Genomic DNA, 22,714 nt, shown 5'->3' on the forward strand with positions numbered 1-22,714 from the left:
CATTTTAAGTTTAATTTGATTCAAAAATATTAAAAGAACAAGGTCATAAAATGGTTTGTTCTTTTATGTAGCAAATACATAATATTCTTTCACTGTATCACTGCTTTCAGTTCACAATAAAACACAAATCAAAGTTCCACATAAATACTTGGCCATATTTGCAGAACATAAAATAACTGTGCCCAATTTTCACGTATTTAAAGGAACTTTGTTGGAATTTTGACGTATGCACAATAATTGCTTCCTTTCACAGCCTCAAGCACCAATTACCCTCCTGAACATACTCTTAACCATCTGTTCACTACATGCAATGTTCTGCAGCTCAGTAACTACAAATTGTATGAATGAATGTCTTAACCCAGGCCACTTGTATTCACAGATGTGGTCAATTTGAAACGTAGAAGTTACAAGTGAAAAAATATACAATGGAACAAAGTGAATCTGAGATTTTAGATGAACCTACGTCATAGCCATTCATAAAATTAAATAGGCAACAGTTTGTGGCTTTTTGGTCTGGATTTTTCTTTCCAGTCTGTCTTGGTTTTGTTTCATGCTTGTAGCAACTTTGGCCCACCTCCTCCTAATGTCATGGTTTACAGTTGATAATAACTGAAGTCCTGAAAAATATTCAACTTTGAGATCTTACGATAGCTCCATATGCATAATTTTATTTCTAACAGAATTTTACATCAAAAAGTATTAAAAAGCTATTCTCAAAATTACTTTTCAACCCTGCAAAAATTCAGTCTCTAAATCTTCAGAAATGGCCAATATTGACTCACAAAATAATAGAAAACTGAATTACAATATGATGAAGGTACAGAAGGTCCTTTCTTCAGTGAATAAGGGGACAGAAGGAGTTCTTTCACAAAGCTACAAGCAGCGCTGATCTTATTTGCAGCATTCAAAAATCTAATAACCCATCTACATTACACCTACTTTCCAGCACTTGGCCTACAGCCTTGAATGTTACAACATTTAAAATATATTTGGATGAACACTTGAAAAGGTTGGGGTTTCCCTCTTCAACTACCCTCCTAGGCAGCGTATTCCAGCCAAGCTAGGAAAAGCTAACTAGAAATATAAAAACAGATGCCAATTTTTAAAAAGGAGAAGACTTAACCAAGTGAATGTTGGTTCTAGAGAAAGTGTGTCTGGGGAGTCAGTTATGGAAAATAAGGAGATGGCAGGCAACTTGAAGTATTATTCATCTGTCCTCAAATGTAAAGGATATACTGAGCATGATCAAACTAGCTACAAATAAAAGGAGGAAAGAACTCTAAAAAACTATCACCAGGACTAAACAAATTGGGCTACAAGCAGCTAAATCCTCGAGTCCTGGATTTCCTCCTAGGATCTTAAGAAGTGGCTAGTGAGATAATTATAGTATTAGTTTTAATTTTCCAAAATTCTGCAGATTTGGAGAAAGTTCCGTTAGAATGGAAAATGAATGTTAACTCCTTTATTCAAAAGGAGTAGGGAGGACAGAATGCAGGACACTACAGCTTAACATCTGCCACAGAGAAGATGGTAACATTTATTTTGAAGAGTTATTATATCAGGTCATTTAATTCAAGGTTATCAGACAGACAGAGTCAACATGATTTTGCAAAAAGGGAAATTATTTCAAGTTTATTGGATTTCTCTGAGGAAGTAATATATCAATGTACTATCCCTGAATTTTCAGAAGGCATTGATAAGGTAGAACATCAAAGGATATAGAGTCAGAATCATACAGCACAGAAACAGCCCAACTGGCCCATACTGCCCAGGTTTCAAAAACTGATCTGGTCCCATTTTCCTGCATTTGGCCCATATCCCTCTAAATATTTCCTATCCATGTACCTGTCCAAATGTCTTTTAAATGTTGCACTTGTACCAAACTCTACCACATCCTCTGACAGCTCATTTCAGGGTGACCTTAGGTGGTTTGTAAAATCACAAGGGGCATAGATAAAGTGAATAGCCGAGGACGTTTCTGAAGGTGTAGGTTATTGAGAAAAATGAAGTTTATGGCGTAGTGGATAATATATTGCCACCGACAGAAAAGTGGCTAGTTAATAGGAAAGTCGGTTATCAGAAATGCATTATTTTCCATTCAGCATAATGTAACAAGCAGGATTAGTGCTTGCTCCTCAACTTTTTATAATTTACATAACTGACTTGGATGAAGGGACCAAAGGTATGGTTGCTAACTTTGTTCATATCACAAAGATACATAGGAAGATAAGTTGTGAAGAAGGCATAAGGAAGCTACAAAGGTTATGTGAATAGGCAAGATCTGGCAAATGGAGTATAATGTGGGAAAATGTGAAATAACCTATTTTGGCAGGAAGATTAAAAAAGCACATGATTGAAATGGTAAGAAATTGTGATGCTCAGATGCAGGTATCTGGCTGTCCCAATACATGAATTACATGAGTTTTACTTTTAGGTACAGCAAGTCAGCACATAGTTTGGAAAGCAAATAGAATTTTTTTTTGGCGGGAGGGGGGACGCTGGGGAATGTGAGAGGAGGGTGTGAGCAAATTTCAGAATTATGTAGTTTTGTACAATGGTAAGCCTGAACTTCAAGCAAGAAACAATAAATGTATAACATAAATTGGTGAGCATTTCATAAAAATGACTATCAAAGCAGCACCAAGCAGAAGATCTACGTCAAAGCTTTTTTTTTGTCATCTTTATTGAAAGCAGAGAGAAACACACAAGGCATTAAGTTCAGATCATATAGAAAACGTTAAGGACTGGCAACTAACTAAGTTGAATTTAACGAACATTGGTCTTGTGCTTGCTTCTGATGACAGAAACGCTGTGTGAACTTTGGTGGAATTTATACAAAAATGAAGGTTGGGAGTAGGCTACCTTTCAGACCAAGTTATTTTCCTCTTTCTGCCAGTTTTGTGATAAGGCTTTTCAGGAAGAGGGTTGGGAAGGGAAGGGTGCCTGTTTGTCTGCCTTTTTTGTTCCATCATTCATATGCCCACAAACTCCCAACCTTGTCCTTGGCCACATGCATGCACACAGTCAGTCAATCTCCCTTCTATCCACACCCACACCCCTCCCTTTGATCCCCTCCCCCTCCCCTCCCTAACCCAAACATACCCAGAAACATTCTTTGGCTTGAAACACAAACTTGCCCATTCATTGCCTCCAATATTGTCTCCTTCATTCACATATACACACTCTCCTCTCTCATACAAACAAATGAATGCTGGAGAAATCTTATAGCATCTGTGCTGAGAGAAAAAAAAAGTTAACATTGACTCCCGTGTGAATCTTCAGAACACAAAGTGTGTTCCTTCAGAAGGCCTATTGTGCCATTTGACAACAGTCCTCATGCAGACTGATACCTTTTTCCACAGAATAGAGTGTGGAAATAAGCCACTCGGCCCAACAAGTCTCCACTGACTCAGCAAACAGCTTCCCACCCAGACTTTACTTGCAAGGTCCCTCTCTCTAGCGATTACTGAAGCAAAAACTCATTTAGGACCTCCTCTAACTTTCAAACTCCAGGCACAAGTTACTTCCACTCTCTCTGATCCTTCTCTTATTCCTCATATAAGTGTAGAACACCTTTGGGTTTTCCGTAATCCTTCCTGCCAAGGCTTTTTCATGTTCCCTCCTAGCTCTCCTCAGTCCATTTAAAGACTGCTAGCTACCCTGTAATCCTGTAAAACTGTGCCAGAACCTGGCTTCCTCGACCTTAAGTAAACTTCTTTCTTCCTCTTGACAAGAAGCTCCTCTTGTCACCTTGTTAATAGTGAGAACACCATGGACCAAGTCAATGGGTGTGAACAGATTGATATTAAGAAACTGAATGTGCTGGAAATTCTGGGAAGCATTAAGATAGATAAATCCCCAGGGCTGGATGAGATATATCCAATGTTACTACAGGAAGCAAGGAAGTAGACTGTGCGCCTCTGGCGATGATCTTTGCATCCTCACTCTCCACGGGAGTAGTACCGGATGATTGGAGGGAGGCGAATGTTGTTCCTCTGTTCAAGAAAGGGAATAGGGAAATTCCTGGGAATTACAGACCAGTCAGTCTTACATCTGTGGCAAGCAAAGTACTGGAAAGGGTTCTGAGAGATAGGATTTATGACTATTTGGAAAAACAGTTTGATTAAAGATAGTCAGCATGGCTTTGTGAGGGACAGGTCATATTTCACAAGCCTTATTGAGTTATTTGAGGATGTGATGAGGCAAGCTGATAAAGGTCAAGCAGTGGATGTGGTGTATATGGGTTTCAGTAAGGTATTTGAGAAGGTTCCCCATGGTAGGCTCATTTAGAAAGTTAGGAGGTATGGGATACAGAGAAATATGACTGCCCGGATACAGAATTGGCAGGCTGAAAGAAGACAGTGAGTGGTAATGAATGGAAACTATTCCGCCTGGAGGTGGTGACACAAATGGTGTCATGGAAGGACCTGTTCTTGGGCCGCTGCTCTTTGTGGTTTTTATAAATGACTTGGATGAAGAACTGGAAGGTTGTGTTAGTAAGTTTGCTGAAGACACAAGGTCAGTGGTGTTTAGATAGTGTTGAGAGCTGTTGCAGGTTACAAGACATTGACAGGATGCAGAGCTGGGCTGAGAAGTGGCAGATGGAGTTCAACCTGGATAAATGTGAAGTGATTCATTTTAGAAGGTAAAATTTGAATGCTGATTATAGGGTTAAAGACAGGATTCTTGGGAGTGTGGAGGAACATTGGGATCTTGGGGTCCAAGTACATTGATCCCTCAAAGCTGCCATTAAGTTGATAGGATTGTTAAGTAGGCGCATGGTGTTTTGGCTTTTGTTACCAGGGGGATGCAGTTTAAGAGCTGCAAGGTTTTGTTGCAGCTCGATAAAACCCTGGTTGGACCACACTTGGAATATTGTGCCTAGTTCTAGTCGCCTCATTATAGGAAGGATACAGATGCTTTAGAGAGGGTGCAGAGGAGATTTACCAGAATGCTGTCTGGATTGGAGGGCGCTTCTTATGAAGAGAGAGGTTGAGTGAGCTAGGGCTTTTCACACTGGAAAGAAGGAAGAAAGATAGGTGACCTGATAGAGGTGTACATGGCAGTGAGAGAAGCATAGATAGAGTAGATAGCCAGACGCTTTTTCCAGGGCAGAAATGACTGGCACTAGGGGTCATAATTTTAAGGTGACAGGGGGAAGGTATAGGGGAGATGTTAGAGGTTCTTTGCGCAGAGAATGGTGGGTGCGTGGAATGCACTGACAGCAGTGATAGTAGAGTCAGTGACATTATGGACATTTAAACTACTGCTGGACAAGCATATGGATGGCAGTAAATTGAGGGGAGTATAGCTAAGGTTGATCTTAGATTAAGATAAATGCTCAGCACAACATTGTGGGCTGAAGGGCCTGTACTGTGCTGTACTGTTCTATGTTCGATGCTGAGGAGTGGTCTCTGATTGGAGGAACATCCTCTTGCAAAACCTTCCATATCTATTCACTTGTATTTGGAACCCTTGGTGGATCACATTCTGGCCAGCAAGCTGCCTTTTGTAAAGGTCTGCCTTAGCTCATTTTGTATTACTGTTACCAGCCCTTTTGCTCAATGGGTTTCAATATCACCAAGATGTCTAATCTATGGTACTTATCAAACATCTGAAGTCTACACACACATGAACCCTAATCCAGCCTCTGTTACAATATTTAAAACCTAAATCAAGTGATTGTAACTAATTTATGACTTTTAACAAATTGATACCAACTCTCCTTTACTAGTCCAGGCTCGGTCAAGTAACAGTTAATTTTTTCCCAGATTGTTGGTAAAAATATCTACACCTTCTGCATGTGTGACTCATCCACATTAATCTGACATCCTTTTTTGAGTGCTTCTTGTTTTATTTTGATTTCATCTAATATCTTGTCAACCTCTTTGTTAACATAGCTTTTAAAAACTCCTCTTTCTTGGCAAAAAAAAGGAAAGCGTCATTTAGAATCTAAGTCATGCATTGGTTTTTAATTTTCCCCACTATTCCTTTATTGCCATTAATATGTCTTTGGAAGATCTTTGGACCCATTGCTTAGTTAGTACCACTTGCAGCTTTTCCTTTCACTTTCTTTCTTCATTCTCCCCTACAGTTTTGATAGTCCTTGTATTATCAAATTGCAAACTTTTTTCTAAAAACCACCTGTGGTGCAACATCCTATTTTCTAACTTTTTCACCAAGGGACCTCTGACTGTGAGAATGTACCCAGACTATACTCAAAACATATCCTCTTTCAAGGAAGTCCTTTGTTCCATTTCATTGCTGTCTGCCACTCAGACTGCTCTTCAATTTGGTGAAATTATTTATCACGCAGTTAAGTATTGTGACTCTAGATTGCTCCTTATCATACTTCATAATAAATGTAAATTTAATAGCATTAGTCATTATCCCAGAGATGCTCCCAGAGCTATTCTTGCTCCGCTAGACCATTCATTCCCCACGAGATCCAGGATTGACTTTTTTTTGTCAGGCAGGAAATATATTAATCAAGAAATTCTCCTGAACAGGCTTCAGAAGTTTTGTCCCTCTCTGCCCTTAACAGAACTAATCCAAAATTGAGTCAGGTAAAGTCTCCCATTATCATTACTCTCTAGTTGCGCACCTTTTAATAATTTCTTGGCAAAACTGCCTACCTAGCTGCTTCCCACTATTTGAACTGTGAAATATACTAAGTAAGGGGTAAATGTAGGAGAATGGGTCTGGGTGGGTTGCGCTTCGGCAGGTCGGTGTGTACTTGTTCGGCCAAAGGGCCTGTTTTCACACTAAGTAATCTAATCAAATGTCGTAATCAGTCCATTTTTTCTCATCTCCACCCAGACATATTTTGTTCTTGGTCTTTCAAGGACATCCTTTTTCTCACACTATAATGTTTTTCTTAATCAAAACTGCTAAAACACCCCTATTTGTCTTTCTTTTTGTTTCCTGAACATTGTAAACTCAGGAATAGTAAACATCTAATCCTCTACTTTTGAGGCAAGTCTCAGTTATTGCCACTACACAACATTCCTGTCCAATTATTTACAACTGTAGCTCAACAACAGCATTAGTCATCTGTGTTAGCACACATACATTCCAAGACTAATTTAGACTTCTTAGTACTTTCTATGGTCTCATTCATCTAATGCTGCATAATTTCTAAACCTGTCTTGGTGACATATTGCGAGTTGTAAGTTTGGGGAATTTGTGAATAACTCTTCAGACACTTGGGCTTGTGATGTGACATGTTTGCTGTTATGGAAGGAGCTATATTAATACATGGGACCCTATTCTCTGTGGATAGAAAGAATAAGCATGCATATTGTATATTTTTCAACTCAATAAAATAGGTGATAGTCATTCACTAGTTAATTTCTCAGGGCCCTGACCAATCAAGATCTACATCCCTGGTTTAAACATTAAGTAAAGCATTGCAGTTAACTAACAATCACCAATTACTTGTTGAATTCACCATACCATGCCTCTACCAGAGTCTACCTGCCAACCAATCAGCAATCTCCTCTCAAGCAGTATAAATGTTGGATTTTCCCTTGAATTGGTACTCTTGTGAAATGTGCTGATAAGTGCAAGACAAGACGTTTCAACTAAATATATATTTTTTCAGCAATTCTCAAGTTTATCATAAAGTTTTAGAAGTCACTTGATTCCACTTTCAATAGCTATGGATCCATATCACAAAACTGACGCTAGGTTGATTATCTTGCCCAGGAAGGCCCACAAGAGCTGTGTGACATGGAAAATGCCACATTAATAATTGGCTTGGGAGGGCATGGAGGTTGTTGCTGTGGGAGCAGGTTTAAAAGGATCTTAGTTTTCCAGGTGTTTAATGAAATCCCATTTTCCCATTGCTAGTAAGGAATTGGCAGTAACCCAGAACTTGATCTCTGAGTGAGTGCAAACACATGTCATTTGCACACTGAGTGACTTTGCTTGTGGACTGAAGGTAGTGTAAGTTGAACAGTCTCCCATCTTTTCTGTTGATTATCTTTATACCTCTGGTTGATTTGATGGAGGCGAGACAGTGTCACAGCGAGGAAAATAAAAAAAAAAGATTTGATACTTTCAGAATAAAATTTTACCATTTGCAAAACTTGCATTAGCACCTCTATTGAGAAGGAGACGAGTAATTTCAAAGTTGGCAACACTTGCAGCATACATCAATGGAGTCCAACCAAAACCAAAACGTGTTTCAACATCTATGCCTGTAAAAATAACGTTGAAGGTTAGAACAGTAATTTATTGTATTATTACAAAAAAAATACACAAATAGAACTAATGTTTATATTTAGAATGGCTTCTAAAATGATCTTGTATGTCTAATATTTATGTTCCAATAAATATTTCTTAAATATGTGTCTTTTAGAGATATCTTACAAGTTTGCAAGCAAAGACCAATGCAGAACAGAAGTTTTATTGTTATTATGCATCTCAACAAACCATGTATTATTCTGTTTAACAGGAACTTCGCAATAATTAAGTACTTCAATAATCATTGGCATAACCGTACAGTATGTTGAAGTGCTAATGTGAAACAGCAATGAGCTTCAATGTCTATTTGGTTTACATTCAGACAACGAAAACTGCTTAATTCCCTTGTCAAATACTCTATTGATAAGCAACTGCATTATTAGTAAGACAATGACATGAACTTAATCATTTCTACTATAGAAAACAATTTAAAAATAAGAATGTTTAAGAACTGAGAGCTAAAGCTCAAAACTTCCCCAAAAGCCAACACACCAGATCTGGCTACTTGTCAGAGCACGATATTCACCACTGACAATAAAAATCTTAACATAAGCTGTGCTATTTCATCAACTGGAGATGATTAATACCTCAAAAAGTATTGGCTAATCAACCAATCACATTTCATTTATTAGCTACTTTCATAACGAACTACATTTTAACATAACGTCTGGGATCCATCCAGTCGCAACTGATTCCTCATTAAGGCCCCTTCACAAAAGCATATATACCTCAGCTGTCTTCTCAACAATATAGTTAATAGCAGCACTCCTAACATGGAGGTCACATCTCTCACTCCCCCTCTCATACTCATGAGTTTCCTAACTTGCCTGTAATCTTTTAACTTGACTTAACGGCAGGAGACAGAGAGTGATGATGTGGGGTTGCTTTTCAGAATTGGAGACCTGTCACCAGCACTGATCCACAGGGATCGGTTCTGGGTCCTTTTTTGTTCATCATTTATCTGAATGATTTGAATAAGAGTACAGAAGGCATGGTTAGTAAGTTTACAGCGTTTAAAAGACATTTGGATAATTACTTGAATAGGAAAGGTTTGGAAGGATACGGGCCACCAGCAGGCAGGTGGGACTAGTTTAGTTTGGGATCATGCTCGGCACGGACTGGTTGGACCAAAAGGTTTCTGCTCTGTAATACTTTATGACTCTTCAGTGATGCGTGAAATGTTTAGAATGATCCACTGAAAACCTTTGAATCAGTGCCTCTACTTTGGTGGTTAAAATTGAATTAACTAACTTGCAAAACTGGCAAATGTAGCCTGAAAGCCCCATTGTCAGATAATGGAAATGAATTCATTACACGGCAAATTCCAGTCGTCACTTTAAGATACCCTTCATTGTGTTGTGTCGGACCACCATCTGTGAAATAGAACCGATGATGAACAGATCTATCAACTTCAAATTGGGCATCCATGGAGGATTGTGGGCCATCAGCAGCAGAATTGAATTTCAACCTAATCTGAAACATCATGACTCAGTATATTGTCCACTTTACCATCAAACTGGGAAACCAACATTCGATCAATGAAGGAATGCATCAGTGTATGTCAGCAGCAATACCAGGAACAGCTAAAAATAAAGTGTTAATCTGGTGAACCTAAAACACAGGCCTACTGAATGCCAAAGCAGAAGCAACAGCCAACAGGCTAAGCAAATCCACAACCAACAGATTAGATCTGTGCATCACAGTCTATCACATCCAGTCATAAATGGCTCCAGAAAAATCCCCATCTTCAATGACAGGAGCCCAAAGCATTAGTTAAAAAGGGAAGTAGGCAGTATCTTCAGCCAGAATTACTGAACAGATGATCTATTTTGACCTCAGTGGGCACCATTATCACATGCTAGCAACATTTCCTCAGAACTACATGACAGCATAGCTGTTAGAAGGTTCCATGCACCGTGATAAGCGTAGCAACAGATTGGCTTCCACTTGCAAAGACTCTGCCATGCACAGCACTCCGGGGTCTGTGCAGAGGAAAAACTATATTGTAGATAATAATGGCTGGCAGTCTTTAACTAATTTGATTCACTTCACTTGATATCAAAAATGCCTGAAGACACTGGATACTGCAAAGTTTATGGGCCTGACAAAATTCCGGCAATAACTCGAAAGATTTGCACGCCACAACCAAGTGTAGCACTTAGGCAGAAGTGGGTACTGCAGATTAGAGTCAAGGTTAGAGTGGTGCTGGAAAAGCACAGCAGGTCAGACAGCATCCGAGGAGAAAGAATATCGACATTTTGGACAAAAGCCCTCATGAAAGAGCTTTTGCCCAAAGTGTAGCACTTAGCCAAGCTTTTCCAATATAATTAAAACAGACATCCACCCAGCAATGTGGAAAATTCCCTGGTTACATTCTGTCCCTAAAAAGCATGACAAATGCAACTCGGCCAAAATGTCAATTCTTGGTTTCCCTTTCTGTTTTTTCTCAACATTGTCTTTGTTTGAGTGGTCAGCATAGGCTCCCACTGATTGCCCCTTTTAACATCCAGGCAGCTGCCAGTCCGTGAGCACAATAAGTCTCGGCTGAGGAAATATGTACAATGCTCTTGGAACAATAATCCACGTTCAGTTAACTTTCCAGGTCAGTCCCCATAAACAAATATCAGATTGTTTGTTAAAGACAGGTTGCCACTCATAGTTCAAAATTTTACTTTCAACTTCAGTTCGCAATTCCATATCAAAAATTTGAAAAATAAAGAAAAACTGTCATGGTCCAACAGGATAGAAATAGAAAACATAATTCCGGATTTTAAATATTTCTATTTTAGCTTAAATAATTGATTACTACAAAAATAGCAATATATAATTAAAATTATAATTATTTTCACATTTACATAACCTGAAAATAAATGAGACCCATTGCCTATTTGATATTATTGGGTTATATTTCAAGAGCTGAACAGATATTTATCTAATTTGCTAGGAAGTTTAGCAACTACAAGCAAGCCCTCTAGCTCCCAGGATTCACAGCATGACTGAGTGCACGTAGTACATCCTGGGAGAACAATAGACTTTGTTTATTCTTGCCAATTTACACCTGGGCTTCCACCGCACACCATGTCATTTCTGAAGATCAATATCTGTTACACTAGATAATTTCATCACTCTGAATCTCCAAACAAGGTTACCTATATTGTTTATCTTGCACAATTGCAGTAAAATGCAGTGGTACAAAACACAACACACAACCTATCCATGAAAGTGCAAAAGATAAAACTTTTTTTGAGTTTCTCTGAATGAACACATTTAGTTTGCAGATTTTCAAGTTCAGTGTCAAACAGTAAAAGTTGTCTATGTACAAATCCCATCCAACCAATTCAAAATTATATTGGAATTCTCAAGTAGATAACTTACCTATTGCTTTCTTACTCATGATGCCTTGACCAACACTATAAGTAACCATAAATCAGGAAATAATCAAATCTATTGCCACTTGCAATCCAAAATCAACCTTGCCTTTGAGAAACAAATCTATTGGTGTAAGCCAAAATGGACGAAACCACATAAATGAAAATGTGAAGATTATGAAAGACCACTTGGTAGTGAAGATCAATAATGTTAGTCTAAAGCTACAATTGTCCTTTTGTTCAGGCTTTGTTTTGATTTCCATAACAGCTTTGTGACTTGTGCAACATTTTGATGATACTGCGGTGCTCCATCTGCTTTAAAAAATGTAACTGTTCACATGGAAGGTTAGTCAGTGGAGCTAGAAGTTAAACAGAGATCAGCCAAGATAAGATTGAGCAGAGGATCTGATAAGAGACAGGTGGGCACCCCTTAGGATACCATAGCCACAAAGGGTCATTGGGAGACATTTTTGTTTTATTTTCACATAATTGATATTTCAAACACCATTTCACCAATGAGGCACTGCCAAAACTACACTACTGATTACAGGTTCGAATTTAGGAACGACAACATCGTGCGATCAATGGGCACACGTCTGCCATAAGGTTATTCTAGAATTTAAGCTGGTAACATCAACATTTTCCAGTTTGCTATTCAAAGTTGCATGAGGAACCACTCAGATTTGTCTGCATTGCAAGTTGTCACAAGAAGTACAGGGTTCCATCAACTGCGCCCAGATCACTTTGCATGATCGCATCATCTTTCTGAATAGAGATTAATTCTATTGTTTCGATGTCCAGTTTGATTGTACCCACAACCAGTAGATCAGACAAGTCTGTACACAATGTCCAAGCAATAGTAATGATTCATTCATTTTGTAGCAGTTCCTTGCGCAGGCTGGTTACCGAGTGACAATAGATATCCTCTTCAAAAATAACCAGGTTATAATTATATGTTGCATGCTTCACAACTTTTGGGTAATGAGGGATTCACCCTTACCCAACCTGAACAGCAAAGTGAAGAAGGATGGTTTTTAATTACACAATAGGCAACATTCAAGTTTTGGTACTGTGGTTTATGGGCAGTGCTCTCATTTGACAACCAGTCCTCCTTTGCTGCCTTTTCCTGTTTATGGGACAAACAGTGTGATTGCAATGGATAGGGAAAATAAGATTTTTTTTTGCCCTGGTGCTAGTCAAACAGGTCTCTTTCAATATCAGGAGTTTAGCATGCATAGCAGGAAACAATACATTAAAACAAAACAAAGTAGAAAAATGCAGTTGTTATTTCCTTACCTGAATTTAGAAGTTGTTCGACCAAATGTAACTTTTGTGATGCCAGAGCTTCCTTCAAAGTTCCTGTATCTTTATCATTGTTTTTAGTTTTATTGTTTTTTGACAGCATGAGTAACGAAGGCTCATCCTTTGAATCGATTTTCACTTGAGAAGTCTTCACTACCTGAAAAAAAATGAATGACACCTGGTAAGCACAGAGGAGTAAAGTAGACAGAAATGAACTGGTAAATGCTCTTCTTTAATATGGTTAAAGCAGTTAACATATTTTGCAGTAGGCTAGAGTGTGGTGCTTGCTGCTGACTTCAAGAAAAGTATACACAAAGACTAAAAGGTGGCACTGGAACATACATTTCCCACCTCAATCTCTTTCAAATTAGTCCATTCTTTAGTGTGACTGTGGTAATTGGACAGGCAGCAACAGACTGATTAGTTTAATTGAAGAATTCTCACAAACAAGAAAGAAGTAAAAAGGTAGAGAATTTAAAGTCACATTGAAATAATTGACCTGAAAGGAAAATAAAGTTAGGGCATCCACATGAGATAAGGGAGAAACACAAATTTCAAAAGGAAAACTTTCCAAAGAAATAACATATCTTTCATTAAAATATCTGCAATATTGTAAATGTAAAATGAGGGAGACTGTACATACGTAAAATTAGCTTTTCAGAACCAAAGTGGTTGTATGGCAATTGTGATAACTTGGTAAGTAGCTAACCTTAAATGAACAAGAATTAATGTTTTGTTGCTTCTTGCTCTAACTATTGTTGGAAATTAATAAATTGGTGAATTTGAATTAATTCCACTTGCAAATACTTCAAAAGCACACCCTTTGAAGCACGGCATACTTTGCAGAAATATCTGGATTTCCATGTTTAATTGCAGGTATTCAGATTGCAGTAGCTTGAAACATTTACACAGTACTAATAGGGACTATTTACAGCTGCACCATCTTTAGGTGCAGCATTAGGACAATATCCTTCTGCTCTATTCTGTTGCTTTTGTTCCTTTCAGGGGAATGAATGGAATTAAATGGAGCCAGGATGAAGGAAAAAGGAAGGAAGGTATAGAGTACCTACTTTTGCTACCAAACAAATGACCTTAAACCTTCACTTGCCATCAATGATTCTACTTATCCATCCTGCAATGTTAACAGAAACAGAATATGAGCAAGAGTAGGCAATTCGACCCATCAATCCAGATTTGTCATTCAACATGATCATAGCTAATCATCTAGCTGAGCACTCTGTTCCCATTTTTCTTCCCATACCTTTTGATCCATTTAGACCAGAGAACTATGTTGAGGCTGCCATTATTTTCTTTATTATTTTTCTCATTTTTGGTTTGGAACTGAGAGTTTCAGTTGACAACCAAACTTTGAACTTTTAAAAAAAAATGAACAAAAGATTCACATTTGCTCTTGCAAACTAGGTGGGAAAGATTATACAGGTTTATTAATGATCTAAGAACACTGAAGAAATTTAGCATCAAGATGTGGTTAATCTCAGAGACAGGTAACTGGTTGGATATTGAATTGGACAATTAAGGGAGATCCAGTACTGGTCAGCCAACCACAAATGGTTTATTTTCCAATAAGTTGGGAACGTTGAAAGTTATGAGGTAAATCCATGGGACTTAAAAATGTTTGTCAAAATAAGTCACAGAAGGCAACTCAAAGAGATAACACAAAGGACCAGATTGTAGCTCTGATTATAACAAATAAGCAGAGGTGAATTTTGTTATTAACAATGAAATATTTAAGATATATAAAAGTTATAGAGGGTTTTTGTTGAAAGGAAAAGTTATTCCTTTATCTTCAGATGATGTAGCTAAATCCATAAATACACTAAGAGATACAGGGGTAACACAAGTCATTTATTGGAAAAATAATTCGTTTTCCTTCCAGAGAGTTCCAAGGAAGCTAGGTACTAATGAATGGGATTGATGGTGGTTATATTCCAGTTCCATTACACAAAATACAACTGGAATAGGATGTTATCAGAAGTAGTAATTGTTTGAGTAGAAAAGACATTACCTATTGACGGAGTAGATTTACATCTTGGTAACTTCTGGACTTAAGAGTCATAGAGATGTACAGCATGGAAACAGACCCTTCGGTCCAACTTGTCCATGCTGACTAGATATCGCAACCCAATCTAGTCCCACCTGCCAGCACCCAGCCCATATCCCTCCAAACCCTTCCTATTCATATACCCATCTAGATGCTTTTTAAATGCTGCAATTGTACTAGTCTCCACCACTCCCTCTGGCAGCTCATTCCATACATGTACCACCCTGTGTGAAAAGGTTGCCCCTTAAGTCTCTTTTATATCTTTCCCCTCTCACCCTAAATCTATGCCCTCTAGTCCTGGACTCCCCCACCCCAGGGAAAATACTTTGCCTACTTACACTATCCATGCCCCTCAATTTTGTAAATCTCTATAAAGTCACCTCTCAGCCTCCGAAGCTCCAGGGAAAACAGCCCCAGCCCGTTCAGCCTCTCCTTATAGCTCAAATCCTCCAATCCTGGCAACATCCTTGTAAATCTTTTCTGAAACCGTTCAAGTTTCACAACATCTTTCCAATAGGAAGGAGATCAAAATTGCACACAATATTCCAACAGTGGCCTAACCAATGTACTGTACAGCCACAAATGACCTCCCAACTCCTGTACTCAATACTCTAACCAATAAAGGAAGGCATACCAAACACCTTCTTCACTATCCTATCTACCTGCGACTCCACTTTCAAGGAGCTATGAACCTGCACTCCAAGGTCTCTTTGTTCAGCAACACTCCCTAGGACCTTACCATTAAGTGTATAAGTCCTGCTAAGATTTGCTTTCCCAAAATGCAGCACCTCACATTTATCTAAATTAAACTCCATCTGCTACTTCTCAGCCCATTGGCCCATCTAGTCAAGATCCTGTTGTAATCTGTAGGGACTAAAGGTCATAGCTTTGTCCATAATTGTGGAATGCTCAAAGGAGGTTCAAGAAACAGAACGATTACAGGAATAGATTCTGGGTAATTTCCCTACTTGTGGGGTAATCAGAGTGCTGGTTAAATTAAAATAAAGGTTGAAACGACTCCACGAACAAAAGGATAGAAAGGTTAAGATACTTCAGAGGGAGTATTTGGTTGGACATCACTAATTGAGGCACAAAACGCAGATCCTAAAATAAATCAATTAGCACAATTAGCTCATTTTGAGGTAGATGCGAAAGGAGTTGCAGTGTGCTACTACATTAAGAACAAAATGCTGATAAGGAAGTGGAGGCCCCGTTATAGATCCATAAGTGTTGGATGAATGGTTGTTCATTAGTGAGTGGTACCACCCAGCTATTTTAGGGACATACTGCAATTAGCAGATTTGTGGAGTCTGGTGAGGAACAACTGAACAAAGTTGAGGGTCACCGAGTGTTTTAAGATCACTGTGTTGTGAATCCATTGATTCTGCCACCCCAGAAATGAGTCTGTTAACCTTCGTGCATTCCCTTCATAGCCAGAACACCTTTTTGCAGTTAGTGTAATGTTATGTCCATAGCTGTCCATAATATCTAGAATAACTGACAAATCTGACATTGCTTTCACTTTTAAATATCCAACTATTTTATAAACCAGAATTGGTGATTAATAAATTCTGGTACCCACACTCAGATATTCAATGCCACCCATTAAATATTGCTCTATCAGCTGCAGCAAGAGAAACAGAGAGCATCCTGTCCTATTCCAAACTATATGCTCTCCAAAAGCCTGAATATTAACAAAGAAATACTCAAAACAAAGCTGTCTTCCAGTAAAGAAGGATTCTAGGAAGGGTGATGAGATAACCTCCCTGGTTAACCATGGTTAAGGATAACATCAAGTTGAAAGAAGAAAGAAAAGGCAAAGATTAGTGGTAAGTCAGAAGATAGGGAAAGTTTTATAAACCAACAAAAAAAAGATCAAAAAAAGGCAAACTGGCAAGTAACAGCAAGACAGCTAGAAAGAGCTTTTTTCAATATTCAAAAATGAAGACAGAAGTAAACATAGGCCCCTCAGAGAATGAAGCTGGGAAAATAATAATGTGGAGCCAGAAAATAACACAGAGGAAAAGAATAAGTACTTTGCACTAGTCTTCATAGTAAAGGACATTAACAGCATTTCAAAATTACAAAATAGTCAAGGGGCAAAAGGAAGAGAAGAAATAAACAGTTGAACTAATCACGAGGAATGAGTGTGGGAAACTATGGGGCTAAGGAATGAAAAGTTCTCTCACTCTGATAGAATGTATCCTAGGATAGTACAGGTAGTAGCTACAGAGATAGTGGATGCACTAACAGTAATCTACCAGGAATCCTTTGATTCCGGAAAAATCGTAGAGGACTGGAAAACTGCCAATGTAAAACCTTTGTGTAAAAAGAGGAGAAAAGGAAAACAGGAAATTATTAGCCAGTTAGCTTAAAACTTGTTACTGGAACGATGTTGCATCTTTATCGGGGATTTGAAAGCAGAGCATTTAGAAATACATAACATGATTAAGCTGAGTCAGTATGGCTTCACAAAGAGAAATCTGTCTAACCAATTTATTAGAATTCTGAGAGGATGTAACAAGCAGGATAGATGAAGGAGAGTGGTGGGTACAACCGAATTTTCAGAAGGTGTTTGATGAGGTATACACATTAGGCTACTTAATAGCAGGCCACGATCTTAGAGACAGTATGTTATAATGGATTGTCTAATAATTAAAAGAGGGAGTTGGGATAAAGGGGTATTTTCAGGATGGCAATGTGTAACTAGTAGAGTACCATAGGGACCAGTGCTGGAGCTGTAATTATTTACAGTATATATGAAAGATTTGGAACAGCAAAGCAAATGTATAAAGCCAAGTTTGCAGATGACACAAAAACAGGTGGAAAGGCACGTGATAAGGATGCCTCAGAGTCTACAGAGGGATATAGGAAGATTCAACAGGATTAAGGGCAAAAGTTTAGCAGATGGAATATAATGAGGGAAAGGTGAGGTTACAAACTTTGGCAGGAAAGAAAAAGCAGAATATTATTTAACTGGAGAAACATGAAGGAAAGTACTGAAGAATTTGAGTCTTCATCGTGAATCACAAACAACTGTCATCCATGTTCAGCAGGTCATAGGGAAGGGAGATGAAATGTTGGTCTTTATTTCAAAGGGAATGGAGCATAAAACTAAGGAGGTTTTACTAAAACTACATAAGTGACTAATCAGACCACAACTGGCACACTGTGAACTGTTTTGTGCTGCTTATCAAAAGAAAGGTATGCTGGTATTGGAGGCTGTCCAGAAAGGGTTCACTGGGTTAATGCCAGGCATGAGGGACTACTTTATGAGGAGAGGTTGAGTAAGTTGGGACTGCAATCATTGGAATTTAGGATAACAGGTGACCTTAGTGAAACATATTCCTAAGATGTTTGACAGGGGAGATGCGAGAAGGGCATCTGCTCTTGTGGAAGACTGTAGGACCAGAGGGCATAATTTCAGAATAATGGGGCAGAGATGAGAAACTTTTCTTCTCAGAGGGTAGTGGATCTGTGAAATTCTTTACCACAGAGGGATGTCAAGGCTGGGTCATTCAGTATATTCAAGGCTAACATAGATTTTTAATCAATAAAGGAATCAAGGGTTATAGAGAAAAGGAAGGAAAATAGAATTGGGAAATATCAGATTACCCATGACCTTAATGGATGGCTGAATGGCCTATTTCAGCTCCTATGCCTTATGGTCATATAATCGATTAGAATTATAAATTAAAGGCAACTGATTCATTTTAAGCAAAGTGAAAACATTTAATCTTCAAAAACTGTGACTACCAGGCATTGCTTTAATTTCACATTTTGGACCCAGTCAAAAGAATGCTGGAGAGACACCAGCCATATCAACACTGTTTCCATCTAGCCACTGAAATGTTGATCTGCAATGTTCAATGCAAATTTGGTAAAAGGAAACATTACTGCAGTAATTGTGGAGGAGCTGAACTGTGAAAGTGGGTACTGAGTTGTGCAAAATGATTGCCTCTCTTGCAAAGGCTCAGAAATTCTGATGACGGTTTGAACAGGTTCAACCTTTTAAGGTTACCCACTTACCTGTTGATGAATCTTCCAGCCAGAATGCTGAACCTGGCCTATTCCGAATATGGAGGATACAGGGAAGTAAAACACTCAGTGCAGGCCAAGATGACATTTGCTTTTGTATATCAGGATTGGAACTGTTTGAAGGTCCAAAGCCATTGTGACTGAGGAATGGCATAACTAAAGTAAGTGAGGGATAGCATGGTAGTTGGACAAGGTACTAGAGTGCTAGGTGGATCAGCGGGCTCGGATGCTAGCTAAGTGGATAACTGTTGAGAAAGGCTGAGGAGGGGAAGGTGGGTCTGGATTCAGGAAGGTTTGGGTTGAACAAAGGGTATAATGGCAAGGGGACAATGGTGGGTCAGGAATCCAGTTTAATAATTACCCAAGAATGATACTAAATCCTTCAACTTTTCCTGGCTGATGACTAAGCTTAAGCAAGTCTGAATCCACAGAATTCTCCAACTTAAGGAGCTTTATCAGAAGATTCTGCACCAATGGGAATTGCCCATCAGAAGTTTCAATTCCCAGACAATTTCCTCGGTCAGCTGTGTCAAAAACTCCACAAGGTCCCAATGCACAACTCCAGTCTACAACACAGAAACAGCTATCCAACCACTGGAATTTCTGAGCAATATCTGAGAATTTTGGAATGCTGTCAAACACAATCTAATGGAGTTGATTTTCTCTATATAACTTAAACCTAAAATCTTGCTTGGTAAATCATGGGAAAAGCCAGCAAATGTTGTAGTACTTACAAAAACTAAAACAATTACATTTGCAGCCGAAAAGGCAAATTGCTACTATTACCGTCACTAAGATTACATTAATACAAGGATTAGACTTCTTGCATTTTCTTTCAAAAATTTGGCATGACTACATAAACAAAACAAGATGAAAATGTAACTACAAATGAGGATGATGAGTTTTAAAAAATTGTACATGCCACTAAAATGACCCAACTTTGAAGATGTGCAAATATAGCAATAATGTACTGTAATATTATATAAACTAGATGATAAAACACAGACAATTATTCATAAGATTTGTTGGTGCTTGACATGTTAGGATTAATTTTGCATACTTATGAACAAAGTGTACATAATTAAGTAAACAACTGGAGGTGTTCTTTTTAAAGCTACTTACAAAATAGGCCTAAAGCATTCAAGTCCATTAAATAATGCTTTCCAAAATTCTAAGAGGTAAATTATCAAGAGGTTCTGATCTTAACTACTATACTCAGGTACAATAGTTGACTACAAACATGTAGCTGCAATAGACCTTTCTTTCAGATGCCAAGGACATCAAGGAAATATAAAGCTAGTACGGTTAGTCTAATTTGCCAGCTCATTGAGTAGCAGAAAGTGAACTGCGTGTACTATTGTATATGCAAAATAAATCCCTTACAATGCTAAAGGTTGAGACGTACATATACTTGTAAAATTACAAATGACATTTACATTATAACTTGCAAATATAACTCTCCCACCTGGAACTTTTCTCCCTTATTACTGCAAACAAGATCTTAAAAAATAAACTGCAGCTTAACAGTTCTAATAAGTAACAAAGCTACATTTAAGATGGAATTTAGAATATGGTGCTTTTATTTTGAAACATGTTAATTTAGACATGAGTTACCAATATCTGTTAGCCAGCACTGGCTGTTACTGGCCTAAATCTGGCTCCCTTCTCCAGCAAGAGATATGTAGCCCTATTGATTGTCTTTGGACCTACAAGTTTGTTGCTTGTGAAAGGAAGCTTGATTCAGCAGAGTGAGCACTGAAGTTTTTTTTACAGATGCCAGAGATTCAGATTGGAACCTCGCAGTTATAGAAATATAAGCCATAAGATTGATATGCGAAGTCAGTCAACCTGTGGGCAGGAATTAAAACAAGCAATAACATTTAAGGTCCTTGAACAACAAGGACTAAAAGTGCAGTCAGTAAACTTATTTGATTAAAAAAAATCTGCACTGACAAAAATTTCATTCATCCCAACTGTAAATTTGAACAAGCAGCTATTAAAGCAGTTTGTTTATCATACAATGAGTCATAGCGTCATAGAATCATAGAGCACAGAAACAGATCCTTTGGTCCAATCAGTCCTTGCTGACCATAATCCCAAACTAGTCCCACCTGCTTGTACTTGGCTCATAACCCTCCAAATATTTCTTATTCATGTATTTATCCAAGTGTTTTTTAAACGTTGTTAATCTCTGGAAGTTCATGCCACCCGCGGACCACTCCCTGTGTAAAATAAACTGCCCCCCATGTCTTTTTTAAATCTCTCTGCTCTCACATTAAAAATATATCCCCTAGTCTTGAAATCCCCCACCCTAAGGAAAAGACACCTGCCATTCACCTTATCTATAACCCTCATGATTTATAAAACTTGACAAGGTCACCTCTCAGCCTTCTATGTTCCAGTGAAAAATGTCGCAGACAATCCAGCCTCTTCTCACAACTCAAATGCTCCATTCTTGTCAAGGTCCTGGTAAATCTCTTCCCAGCCCTCAGCCAACTTATCCTATCTATAATAGGGTGACCAGAACTAGGCACAGTACTCCAGAAGAGGCCTCACCAACATCTTGTGTAACCTCAACACAACATCCCAACCCCTACACTCAAAAGGTCTGAGCAATGAAGGTAGGTGTGCTAATTGTCTTCTTAACCATCCTATCTATATGTGAGGCAAACTTCAAAGAATTATGTACCTGAACCCCTAGGTCTCTGTTCTCCAACACTACCCAAGGCATTACTTTTAATTGTACAAATCCTGCCCTTGTTTGTTTTATCAAAATGTAAAACCCCACATTTACCCAAATTAAACTCCACCTGCCACTCTACAGCATATTGACCCAATTGATCAAGATTTGTTTGGAATCTTAGATAACTTTCATTGTCCACTATGCCACCAATTTGGTGTCATCCGCAAACATACAAACCAGGCCTTCTATATTCTCATCTAAATCATTTCTATAAATGACTAACAAAAGTGGACCCAACACCAATTCCTGTGGAGCACTGCTGGTCACAGATCTCCAGTCTGAAAAACAACCATTCACTATCAATTTTGTCTCCAATTGGCAAGTTCACCCTGAGTCCCATGTGATCTAACTTTACTAACTAGTCCACCATGAACCTTGTTATCCATTCACTAAGCAGACAATAAAACCAAACGATGATTTCAAATACCTGGTCAGCTCCAAAACTTAAAATAAAATGTTGAAGTTACATTGATCTTGTCCCCTTTTTACCATTAATTTTCTCATGTCTTGAAAGCTTGATTCTTACTGGTACATGGTCCAGCACAGTGGGTGTCCTCAAGTACCTTGTCCAAATGGCCACTCTTTATGTGTACTAAGACAGCAAGTGCTGACAGAAAGTCAGACAATCAACCAGGTTGAGCCCATAACCAAGCTAGATTTAGATCTCACCCTGATCTCCATATAAGTGCATTTCCTAGCAATGGTGATTGATCCTAAGAACTCTAGTTGATTCCTCTCCCTGACACTGACATGCAAAATCTCATTGCCCTTAGTGTAGACTCAGCATCAAACATGCACCATCCTGCTGATACATACAGCTCCTGTGAATGTTGATTTAGCCAACAAAACCAGAGAAACCTCCTTAAGAATTTTTAATGCACACATTTATTATTCAGTTTTGCAAATGTGAAGTATTAGAGATTGCCACTTCAGAAACACAGAAAATAAGAGGAG

General features: G+C 38.4%; 1 protein-coding gene across 1 annotated transcript in view; it reads right to left on the bottom strand.

Annotated features, from left to right (window-relative positions):
* The window catches only part of asz1 (ankyrin repeat, SAM and basic leucine zipper domain containing 1), a 76,360-nt gene that overhangs the window by 47,874 nt on the left and 5,772 nt on the right, over positions 1-22,714 (bottom strand). The window contains exons 2-3 of the mRNA XM_072552681.1: positions 12,912-13,074; positions 8,079-8,201 (exon numbers count right to left, since the gene is read on the bottom strand). Of these exons, the coding sequence (XP_072408782.1) occupies positions 8,079-8,201; positions 12,912-13,074 (286 nt within the window). The remainder of the gene's footprint in view (positions 1-8,078; positions 8,202-12,911; positions 13,075-22,714) is intronic.

The sequence above is a fragment of the Chiloscyllium punctatum genome, chromosome 32, assembly GCF_047496795.1.
Source record: "Chiloscyllium punctatum isolate Juve2018m chromosome 32, sChiPun1.3, whole genome shotgun sequence".
NCBI lineage: Eukaryota > Metazoa > Chordata > Chondrichthyes > Orectolobiformes > Hemiscylliidae > Chiloscyllium > Chiloscyllium punctatum.